Source organism: Fusarium subglutinans (assembly GCF_013396075.1).
Source record: "Fusarium subglutinans strain NRRL 66333 chromosome Unknown NRRL66333_c0000041, whole genome shotgun sequence".
NCBI classification, from domain to species: domain Eukaryota; kingdom Fungi; phylum Ascomycota; class Sordariomycetes; order Hypocreales; family Nectriaceae; genus Fusarium; species Fusarium subglutinans.
The window spans coordinates 265,617-277,612 of record NW_023502104.1 but is presented as its reverse complement, the minus strand read 5'-3'; the positions used below and the strand labels follow the sequence as shown (position 1 = coordinate 277,612).

At 50.0% G+C, this 11,996-nt stretch overlaps 3 protein-coding genes across 3 annotated transcripts; all 3 read right to left on the bottom strand.

Moving 5' to 3' along the window:
- Positions 1 to 316: 316 nt before the first annotated feature.
- Positions 317 to 1,726, bottom strand: FSUBG_4565 (monocarboxylate transporter 4; the record flags this gene model as incomplete). The annotated part of the gene is made up of 2 exons (XM_036682568.1): positions 317 to 850; positions 899 to 1,726. 2 exons carry the CDS (start codon positions 1,724 to 1,726, stop codon positions 317 to 319), a joined length of 1,362 nt encoding a protein of 453 aa, XP_036539980.1.
- Positions 1,727 to 2,751: 1,025 nt separating this feature from the next.
- On the bottom strand, positions 2,752 to 7,318 carry FSUBG_4564 (ATPase; the record flags this gene model as incomplete). Its single annotated transcript, XM_036682567.1, has 3 exons — positions 2,752 to 3,519; positions 3,582 to 5,325; positions 5,376 to 7,318. 3 exons carry the CDS (start codon positions 7,316 to 7,318, stop codon positions 2,752 to 2,754), a joined length of 4,455 nt encoding a protein of 1,484 aa, XP_036539979.1.
- A 2,396-nt stretch (positions 7,319 to 9,714) lies between these two features.
- Positions 9,715 to 10,650, bottom strand: FSUBG_4563 (uncharacterized protein; the record flags this gene model as incomplete). Its single annotated transcript, XM_036682566.1, has 1 exon — positions 9,715 to 10,650. One exon carries the CDS (start codon positions 10,648 to 10,650, stop codon positions 9,715 to 9,717), a length of 936 nt encoding a protein of 311 aa, XP_036539978.1.
- Positions 10,651 to 11,996: the final 1,346 nt, after the last annotated feature.

The window sequence follows — 11,996 nt, the reverse complement described above, 5'->3', positions numbered from 1 at the left end:
GGTTGGTGGATTGGACGTTGATGGTAGTACATGAGATGACTAGAACGAACTGTGCTTTCGAGAGATCTGCCTTGGCCTCATAGGATGATAAATGTTGAGCGTCATCATTCGAAAATACCACGAACACGCACATAAAGGGCATGGCCATTGTCTTATCTGATCATTTAGCAGCTGTCAGCTGTCTGGCGGAGCTGTTATGCTGCGCAGAGTATACCAGCTGACATCGTTAAGCGGACGCAACTACTGCATATAGCTACGAGTGACGATGACAGGACAAGAGAAAAGAGAGACAGATTCAATTAGAAGTGGGAGCCAACTACTGGCCTCTCTCTTCCTGGGTTCGGAGATGATTCACCGCGTGAGGTGCCTCAGCTCTTTTCGCAGCATACAGCAATCCCATTCCCAGAATCATACTTGACCCTCCCCAAATCTGCGCCGCCAGATAGCTCCCGCCCGTAGCTTGCATCAACTTCCCAGCCAAAGGCGACCCTGTCAGCGCGGCAAAACTAATAATCGAGAAGATCATTCCAATTCTCGTTCCAGCTTTACTCAAATCTGGTGTCAGGCTCGCACAGCATGAAGGGAAGAGACTTTGTATCGCGGCACCGAAGTAGCCAAATATGCTGACCCAGATAAACATTCCTGTGAGTGAGGATACTTGTGACCAGAGATAGAGACATAGTGAGGCGGCGAAGATTGTGGGTATGAAGACGGGGATCGCGCCGAAGAGACGGTCGGCGAGAAAGGCGGATATCATGCGGCCTGGGATACCGACGGCGTTGATGACGATGAGGATTAGGAATGAGTCTGAGGCTGAGCCGGAGAGCTTGTCTGTTGTATATTGACGAGCCTGGAATCATCAGTACCTGTCACAGAGGTCAATTGAGAGAATGCTTACATAGTTGTAGGAGATCCAGGTCGGCCACAAGGTGAAGAACATTGCCGCCGCAAAGAGGACATACGCAGGCTCCTTGAACGCAGCCCATTCAACAAGCGGCCCAGCCTTTCTCGCCTTGAGTCTCGTTTTCGCAATGATCATTATAATCATCGACGACACAGCGACTACCAGTCCCATAACTCTCACCGTCCAGCGAAACCCGATCTTGGGGAGAAGTTGCTGCGCAATCAGCGGAAACACGATTCCTCCTGTGCCAGCACCACAAGCACCAGCTGAGATAGCAATGGTCTTCTTGCTAGTAAAATACGTCGACATGTTTGCTATCGTCGGTGCGAAAATGATGCCATTGCCAAGACCTTGGCAGATTCCTTGGGCGAGAAGGACTTGCCAGTACGATGATGCGATACTGGTCATGAAGATGGCGAATATTTGGAGGAAGAGGCCTACGGCAAGGGCAGTACGGTAATATCCTGCGTCGAAAGCTCGGCCGGAGAATGTGCCGATGAAGAAAATGAGGCAGACTTCTAAGCTGCCGATCCAAGAGATTGTTGAGGGTGGAAGTGAAAATTCGGCTTCGTAGTAGGGCTGGAAGATGCCGAAGCTGATGAGGTAACCCCATGAGTTGAAAGCGACGAGATGGCCTGTTACGACTTGCAGCCAGGCTTGTAGCCCGCCATCTGGAGGTTCGCCCGGGTCATCTGTCGTGCAAGCCTGGTTCTCTTCATCGCATTGACTTGGTGTTGAAGCAGCGTCGTCTTGGGGTTTTTCATCACTGAGGGGTTCATCGCGGAGCGTGGGACAGACGCTATCTGAAGTGTCGACAGCCATTTTTACTTGAGAAAACTGAATTGGTCATGGCGAGGATGTGATGGAGTTTTTGTATTCTTGATGCTGGGGTCGGGGTTGAGGCGGGAATGTTTGCGGCCCGCGGGGTTCATCCTCCGATGGAGCAGATCTTCCCGGCATCTGGATACTCGGCCGACGGTTGTGGGGAAGATGATTGGAGGGGGATGGACAAATTACTGTGAATGGGGATTCTGTAAGACATGATATGGATATTTTTTATGAGTCAGGATTGCGCATTGGCTTGTTAATAAAAGGGCGTGAGTCCATATGAATGGTGCTTGCTTGAATGTAGGCATCGTGAAGCAAATTGCATGATCAGTCTTCTCCCTTGGACCGAGGGTCAGGAAGCAATCCCGATCAACTCATATACCATTGTCATAATCAAAGTATGCAAGACTCATTAGTGTCATGACTCATATTCAATTGAGCCATAACAGCAGAAAACAATTGATCTCGTACCAGTTTATTGGCGACACTGCATCTGCTGGTGTCTTGATATTTATGTCAACTCCAAAGTTACCAGCCAATTCTCTTACAAACTCCAACCACCTCAGCCCTACAAGTTACACATGCGACTCATTCGAGCGTGATCGGCGTTGCTTGCCGCGGTTTGGCTTAGAAATGACACATTTCTCAATCTCGAACGGTGAATTCCAGTGGCTATATCGGTTATATCGGCAACATAGGAAATGCCGGGAGCTAAGGAAAAAACGGGACAGAGGACCCGTTTGACGGAAGATGCTTCCCATGACTCAGAAAAGGGACTGCAGTCAGCATTGGTATTCGCAGTGAGACCGAATGATATGACAATCACTGAGGCACTCGAATGGCGGGTAGAGAGCGTAATGTATTGTGCTATTGAGCTTCCTACAAGTCTAATCGACACTCGATGATTGCTATTCTAAGTAAAAGTAAAGAACCCAAACCAGTCTATAGTACTTCTCTAAAACAAATCCTTGTACCAAAAATAAAATAAAAAAGAGCCGAAGCTCGATTGTGCATCTACTCTACTCCTGCTTCTTCTTGTTCTTGTTCTTGGGCATGCGAACAAGCCAGTACAGGAACAGAGCTGCGCCAATGTTGAACACAATGTACACCATTCCGATACCAAAGTTTCTCCATCGGTCATCGTAGGTTGCGGTGAGAGCCTTGAGGAACGTGTTGGTGTCGCTGATGGAGCAGAAGTTGCAGTCAGACGTGGCGTCGGGGTTGAGGACGTAGCCACCAGCCTTGTCGGCGAACTTCTGGAGGTATTCTCCACAAGTTGTGCCGTTGAGGGGCTGCATCTTCGTGTACTCGTTGGCAGCACAGGTGACTTTGGTGTTGGCCATACCCGTCGATAGAATCGCCGAGGCAAGATACGTAAACGGCGATACTCTATACATCCAGATCCAGAAGCCGGGCATGTTATCGGGCGCGGCCAAGATACCACAGAAGAACAGGCACATCATGAAGACGACGTTGGCAAGGTTACCGCCTGCCTCTGCAGTGTCGGTGATGGCGATGCACATGTGGGCAAAGGTACACGTGAAGACGAGGAACTGCCAGATGAGAAGCCACATGAGAGCGCCTCTCTCGGCGGTCTGACCAGCTGCTTCGGCGTTCTTCTGGAAGCCGACGGGGTAGTAGAGGCAGACGAACAGGAAGACAGACATGAGACTGTTCCAAGGAATCTCGGCGAAGACCTGGGAGAGCATGAAGACCTTCCAGCTGTAGGTCTTCGAAGGGCGTTCGCGGACTTCGTAGAGCGAGCGTTGGACGACGAAGTGAGGCATCTAGTAATGTTAGTGAGAGCTGGAGGGGTGGGAGAGTGGTCAAGACTTGCCTGCATCTGAACCAATTGACCAAAGACTGTGAAGACCTGGAAGATGGCAAACATCTGGTTCTGCAAGCCCTGAATAGACAGGGGAGCGTTGAGGAAGACGAGACCGATGAAGAGACCAACTTGGATACAGAGAGTAGCTTTGGAGTAGATGTACGAAGGAGTGCGCCAGTACTGCTGGAAGACACGGAGACTAGCGATGCGAAGCTGCTCCCAGAAAGGCGCAGCGAATTCCCGGTACGATTCGGAGTTAGTGTCATGGGGTTCATTGTGAGCACTACCCTCGGCCTTGAGACGCTGAAGCTCAGTCTGAACCTCTTGATACTCAGGGCTCTGTCGCCAGGTCTGATGCCAATCGATCTCAGTGTGTGAACCAGGTGCCGCACCAATGACCTCGAGCATCCACTCAGCAGGGTTATCACCCTTGGGACAAGGATCAGAACCGTTCTTGACGAAGTAGTTAGTCAAGGTCTCAGAGTTCTCGCCGATGTCGCCAAAGTAGATAGTGCGTCCGCCCTTGGCAAGGAAGAGAAGACGGTCGAAGCGCTGGAAGAGCATAGCAGACGGTTGGTGGATGGTACACAGGATAGACTGGCCTGCCTTGGAGAGCTTCTCGAGAAGGTCGAGAATGGCCCAGGATGTCTGCGAGTCAAGACCGGAAGTAGGTTCGTCGACAAAGAGGAGCAGGGGGGGCTTGGCAGCGAGCTCAACACCAATGGTGAGACGCTTACGCTGTTCTACGTTGAGACCCTCGCCGAGGACACCGACAACGGCGTCGGCGTACTCTTGCATGTCGAGCAGCTTGATGACTTCGTCGACGTAGGCGATCTTCTCGGCACGGGGGGTAGAGGCGGGCTGGCGGAGTAGGGCGGAAAAGGTAAGGGCTTCACGAACGGTGCTGGTCTCGAGATGAAGATCTTGCTGCTGCACGTAGCCGGTCTTTCGCTGGAACGATGAATCACGAATCTTGCCGTCAACGAGCATTTCACCTGTGATGACACCCATTGAGATACGATCGGCGAGACAGTCGAGGAGAGTAGTCTTTCCGGCACCAGATACACCCATGAGAGCAGTCAATGTTCCTGGCTTGACCCATCCGTCAACGTTGTCGAGAATTCGTCGTGGTTCACCCTTGATCTTGATGTCGTAGCACACGTTGTTCCAGTGGAAGACGCTGGTGGATCCTTGAATGTTGGCAACCTCGTTGTTGTTCTTCTCAGCGGCGACAACAGGGCCAGAAAGGGCGGCTTCGGGGTCGGATTTGTTCTTGGTGGAAGCAGGGAGGTGGCCGTGGCGGAAGACGAGGACTTCACCCTTTGACTTCTTGGCAGAGATGTACTCGGTAGCGACGATGTAGACGATGTGGTTGAAGATGGTCATGGCGATGAGGATACCGACGTTGCGCCACTTGTGAGCGTGGTAGTACTTGTACTGAAGGTTGAGGTAGCGATCTCCGTTGATGACACTATCGCCAGGAATGCTGCCGACAGTGGAACAAGCTCGGTTGAGGCCACCGATGTCTTCATAGCCAGCGACTGAGTTGCTGGGGATGAAGGCTGTACAGGTAAAGTTGCGTCCGGAGAATTCGTTAACCATGAGGGACTCGAAGGCGTAGGCTACTGGGTCGAGATAGTTGATCCATCGACACCAGCCGAGCATGTAGTCAGTTGGGATGACGAAGCCAGCGAAGATGACGAGGGCGAGGATCAGTAGCGAGGCGGGAACCATGGCCTGTGAGAGTGTACGAGAGAGTGAAGCACTAAACCTGTCAGCATGAATCATTCGGTGATGATGTGAAGAGGGACTTACATAGATCGGAAAATACCAGACATGGCGAGGACCATGATGAACGAAACAAGGAGGTAGAAAAAGAACGCCCCCGCCTCCCTGTTAAGGTTCGTCATGAAGTAAAGAGTGACATTGAACAGAATACTATTACTGATCTTATACGGCATATCAACCAAGATCGAAGAAAACGCCTCAGCAGAAGGGTGGTAGAAGGCATAGCGTGCGTGTTTCTCAACAATAGGTCGTTGGGAGTACTGCGTCAGAATCTCAAGGGCAGAAGCGAAAGCGTTCATTAGCACAGCGAGGAAGAGAACTGCACCGCGTTTGAAGAAGTCGCTCGTCGTGGGCTTCATGTTGTAGAAGAGCGATGAGGCAATAAGCGCAGTGGCAGTGTTTGCTATGAGGGCAAAGATCGTTACGCCTGGCGAACCCTTGAGACGCTTCCAGCCGCGCCAGAGGCAGAGGTTGACTTGCTGCATGTACGACAGCGTGTAGGGAGACTTGAGGCGTTGACCCTTAGCTTGGGCGGACTTTTTGTTCTTGCGGAAGGCTTCGGCGCTGGAACCGTTAAGAGGGTAGAGACTCTTGTAGGTCTCGATCTCAGCGCGGAGGATCTGATACTCGCGGGATTCCTTCCAGCGAGCGGCGAACTCATCGGGTGTGCGGGGGACCTTGTTCTCGAAGCCGGGACGGATGACGCGCTCGGCGGGTGCGGTCATGGATGTGAGGAAGTCAGGCGTTGTTTGACGATCGGGACATTCGAAGCCGAGATTGATAAAGTACTGCTTCGCTTCATCTGCAGGACCGAAGAAGATCTGGCGTCCTTCGTACAGAACGAGGGCCTTGTCGAAGAGATCGTATGCAGACTGGGGAGCCTGATAGATCGAGACAGCGCATGTTTGACCGAAGAGCTCAGACTGTAAGCGCAGGGTTTTGCAGAACTCAATCGCGTTGGCGGAATCTAAACCGCGGGTTGAGTTATCCCAGCATTGGAAGGGCGCGTTGGAGAGTGTTGCCTCTGCGATGGTCACGCGCTTTCGCTCTCCGCCTGAAACACCGCGGATGTAGTTATCGCCAACCTGCGTGTTGATAGTATGGCTGATGCCGTACATGGCCATGACGACATCACGCATGTGGTCGCTGTACTGGTTGTGGTTGATGTTGGGCGGTAAGTTCTGGGGACATCTCGCGCGCGCGGCAAAGGTGAGTGTGTCGCCGACTGAAAGCATGGGGAAGTGGACGTCGACCTCAGCAGTGTAGATAGTCTCTCCCTTGTGTTGCTTGTGCATTTCCTTGGCGGGCACACCGTTGTAGTTGAAGTATGTGCCTTCGTCGATGTAGATACCGTTCGTCTCGCCGGACAATGACTTGAGGAACGTAGAGCAGCCTGAACCAGGGGGGCCGAGAACAACAAGCATTTCTCCCGCGTTGACGACGCCGTCGAAACCACGAAGGATGTCGATGCGGCGCTTACCAGCGGTGGGGGAGATGATGTTGCGTGCCATGCCGGGAAGACTGAGCCAGACGTTCCCAACGTCCTTTTGGTAATCTGTCTCAGCGCCGTACCCAAAGACGTTCATGTCCTGGAAGCAGATACCGCTCTGTCGAAACCCAGAGCCATGCTCGCCCATTGACTTGGCCACGGCCTTGGCCCAGGCTCTGGCGTTGAAGTTCTCGCTGTGCGGGTTCAGGGGCGAGTCGGCATCCGCTGCGTTGAAGAGATCTGCGTGGCTGCCGTTGAAGTGCGCTGATGTGTTGGTGTACTGGCGTGCTAGATCGCGCACGATGGAGTGCCGACGCACCATCTCCTCGCTCTGCTCCTGCTCGACCTCATCGTCGCTGGAGCTCGTCTTGTCGTCCTTGGGAGCAGGGGGCTTCTCGTTCGGAGTGGTGTCCATGTCGACGATGGTGTCGTGGCTGCTGTGCTCTGAGCGTGCCTCACCTGGAAGATGAGAAGCAGCCATACTAGCGAGACTGGGAAAAAGTCTAGCCGTATAAGCTTATATCTGTACCTTGTCAATGACCTGTAAACTCTGAGTAAGTGAAGTTACATACAGTTTCTGGTTCGAATTAGGAGAATTATTAAAGTTTGTATAAAGGAAGGGATATAATAAAGATAAAACGTAGTATAGAATAAAAAGGTGATACCGTAATGATACTGTAGGTTCCTCGCAGGCTCTTAATACCATTGTGACGGGGGTGCTCTCACGCCCGTCGTACCGAAGGGTGTTGTGGATCCGGGTGGTAGATACACGGATCCCGTCGACTCTCCGACCCCGATACCCACTCGGGTCCTGACAAGAGTCCGCTTCTACGAGTGCACCAGAATTGGGGGAGACAAGCGTATGCAGCAAATACCCCAGTTCGTCCGCCTCGGACAGAATTTCGTTCCTAGACCGAGATACAAACCATTTTTGGGAATACCTTCATCTATATTCTCTGCATTTCGATTCGAACGGCTAGTGGCTTATCGTATAGCATAATGGCCCCTGAACAACAACGACCACCGAGAATTCTAGCCTGTGTGCTGTGTCAACAGCGCAAGAAGAAATGTGACCGAAAAAGTCCATGTTCTTTTTGCATCAAGGTAAGCTTACACGACACGCTTATACGATGAAAGACTAATAATGACGGTAGGCGAAAATAGAGTGTATTCCGAGTACACCTGCACCAAAACGCACTCGTCGCAAACCTACCAAGGAGTTACTTGCGAGACTGGAGAGGTGTGAAGAGCTGTTGAAGAGATGTACTTGTGTGCAGAAGAGTTTGATGTACGATGCCCTGGCTACGGGGACGGGGAGCGAGTCGAGTAGTCCTGCTGATAGCAATTCGAGTCCGCCGCCTGAAAGCGAGAAGACTTCGGTTTCGAGTCCTGATGAAAGGCATCAGGCTGTGTATCATTAAGTTATTTGGGTATGGCGTTTGGGTTGGGGAGTTCATGGCTTCATGGACGGTATGGTATACCTTTGGAACGATATAAGTGAAACTGGAGGATGGCGTTAAGGAAAACATCTCATGTTGGCATATAGCTGGGAATCACTAATAGTCTATCGCTCTCATTTCGAAATGAGTCTCGTGTGTGTAATACGTGGTGTTGTATCGTATTGCAAACAGGCTTCACTAAGAAAAGCGAGTTACACCAGACATGTCGTTGTGAAAAAGCTGGGGGATCAAGAGTCTTCGGTAAATTTCGAGCTCCACTCCTCTTGACATCTGGAGCCTCTAAGCCAGGAGCAGCTTAGTGGATGTCACAGGGCTGATGCTCCAATTGGTCAATCGTTTGTTGATGCACCTCCCTGCCGGGCCCATCTAAGAACCCGTCGTTGCCCCTAACCGATATGAAAGACATGATACGACAATCAATCCTACGAGCTGATTCTATCTATTTCGAGAAATCTGCATAGAAAACTCATTTCATCAAGCTAAGACCCAGCAACTTGGTTCTCTACACTCTAAATCATGATCTCACAGCTTAGATTCAAGATTCGCGTCTGTCCCCGCACCAAATCATCGGAGTCCGTCTCGGGCCCGTTTCTCCACTTTTCCCGGGTCCGATTAGCGTGAAGAAAATTATTAAAGCTGGAATTTTGCAAAAAAACGTGGCAATGCTGTGATTTAATCGCGCTCAGGGGAAATAATTCGTCATGGAGCGATAACGTTAATTCCGAAACTGCCAATCGTGGATGTGATGCGGTACACCTTTTCAAGACGAATACGAGGCTGAGGGCGTTGCTGTTGACTCGATGATCGATTGCTCCGCATAGATTACGCACAGCTTGCTTAGCAATCTGTTGAAACTCCGCAAAGGATCTTCGTTGTTTATTTGAGGGAGATTGAGGCTGTGGTCTGATTTTTAAGTTTGAGGTAAGGGGCGCGATACGGACATCGCTATCAGCTGGGCAAAACAACACGCTCAGACAATTTAGGCAGCTTATCAACCATCCACCCGACAGCTCAAAGTCAGCTTATTTCTCAGGTGCTAGTAGATCTTGGTATGTAAGTTTAGGTGTGTTGAAGAAGAAAATATTAGAGGCCTCGGTAATGCCGAGGTATCTACGCTTCAGCACCAGTTCCTCTATCATCTTCATCTTCAGGTAGTACAGAAACATATTTCAATTTATCTCCACCTCACTTGCGATACGACTAGTCTTATGAGACCGTTGATGGCCAAGCAAAGATAGCAAGAGGTCGAGATATACAACCTCACACCACGCTGAACTTCTGAGGTTTAGTGGCATACAGTTATTGCGCAGCGTTACCTTAGCTAGCCCAATCATCTCATCTGAAAGTGACTCGCATTAAACTGTTACATCTAGTTCCCGATATATAAAGCTCATCCTAAACAATTCATAACAGAAGATCAACTCTGCCCAAGTGAAGTCCACTGATCCTTCTCAACGTCTTCTCGAATTCGCTTAGCATCTTCTGGCGAAGCTTCAGAAAAGTGATTTATATCATCTAACCATTTCTCTTCCTCCTTTGTACTAGGCCTACCAAAAGCCGCATTGCGGTAAGGATAGCGACCAAATCGCGCAATGATAGGCCAGTGAGCATCCAGGATCATGCACCACCAGTACGTCCAAGCTGCCATACTGATAGCACCCTCATCGTCTTTTGGCGGGCTCTTGACAACCTCTCTTATGAAAAGCAGATCATCTTTCAAGATCATGTGCCTTGTCTCCCGATGCGGATCCTTTGTTCCCGTGTATTCTTCAACAGCTTGACGTAGATCGTTTGATAACTCCAATCCAATCTCTTGACTCCCTAGATCCTCGGCGTGAAGGAAAGGAGCTGCCCACATGACCTGCGTCGAAATCCAGAAGCTGAAACTAGTGGCGCCGACATCGTCTTTCCATCTCTGCCATGAATGCGGACGTAGATGGTGAGGTAGTGCGTACCACTGTCCGGCAAGACGTCTTGCCAGAGGTCCAAAGTAGGCAACTTGCCAACGAGCTTCGATTCCAGTTAGGAGGATTCTTGACGCTTGATCAAGAAGTAACTGAAGCCCGAAGCATTGTTGCGGGAATCCTGGGGAAGATGGTTCTGGGAGAAAGGACATAAGGTCAAGCTCCATGGGAGTTGGGAGTATTCCATTGTGGCTGAGGTGACTGAGTGCTATAAGTACATCTCGTGCCTTGCCTTCTTGGCATGCTTTCTTGAAGTTTCCGCTGAAGGCGTCTGACTGGGCAATAGTGAAGTCGAGGCCTTCGGTTTTGGAATAAGGCAGATAGGCATCCGTGAGCTGCATGAGCAGATCGGGAGTAATAAGTAACTTCAAAGAGGCGTGGCTTTCCATTATGAGATAACCTTTCCTGGATGTTTGGTGATAACCTTGTGTGAGCCCATATTTGTTCACCTTTTGATATGAAGCGGGGGCTTACATGTCGTGCTGGAAAAGGAAGGTCGCATTCGAAGTAAGCATTTCAACTCCATATCCGGTGTGTACAAGAGCTTGCTCCATTCAGATATGGCAAAAATGGAAACACCACTTACCTGGTAGAGAAAAGGCAAAAAAAGAGATGCCTCGCTATTGCTCGCAATCGTTTTATAGGAACAGCCCGATGCGGGGGTCGAACCCGCAACCTTGAGATCGCGTACTCGTAAGAGTCTCACGCTCTACCGATTGAGCTAACCGGGCGTGGCTCTGATTGGTTGAGAGCACCTGCTCAAATTTTGGAATACATTCGCTATAATGAAGAGTGGCGTGGTAACTTGGGCGTCGGAACAGTGTATCTGTATGCCTGGATGGTTGTTTAAACTTAATTACTGACGATCACTTTCGCGGCAGCTCTATGCATGTACTTTAAAAGATAACTATATAACGAGGAGATTATTTCTATGTCCTGGTGTTGGGGAAAATATCAGAACTGCTCCAATGTGGCTCAACAGCGGAAGATAATAGTATTATTGTCTATATTTTGAAGATTTATTATTTAAAGATGACTATACGATTTTCAATTAGTAAATTCAATCTATTGTTCTACCCACCTAAGCAGCAATTTCATGAGAAATATCGGTTTGTCAAAATTGGTGTTAGACCAAACAGCACTTACCCTGCAGCGCCAGGCACCTCGAGGGCTAAATGACTACCTCCTGTCTTCACATCTCCTCTCCATATTTCTGTTGTAGCCATTTAAACTCACCTCACTGCAGGTCAGTTAAGACAATCGATTGGCTGAGAAAGCGAATGAGTTCCCCGATCACTTGTGCACGCCTCAAGCCACCATATTCAAGCGCCGTTCATTTCCGTTCAATACCCGACAAGAACGGTTAGCGTCAATCAAATCGCATTCCCGAGTGAAATTTCCGTAATGAGCCTCATTTGACATGCAACATAACCTTATCTCAAACTTTGTGCCCGGATCTTTTCACTACCCTGGCTGGAGAGGCGTCAAGTGCCTAATCTGCTGCCCAGGTCAAGCTGTTAATGTGCTGTACCTACTGTTGAGACCTATGAGAGCGGTTGGTTCCCTCCAACGTTGAATCTACGCGCCACTGAGCAGAGATATTCTTCAACGATTCAACGTTGAAGTCAGGGATTCACAACTAGATACTGGATTTGAAGTGTTCGCACGTTCTCAGAGAGGTTCTCAATCGAGATAAGTTATCTCCTTCCATGTATGTCCAGCTTGAGTTTAAACA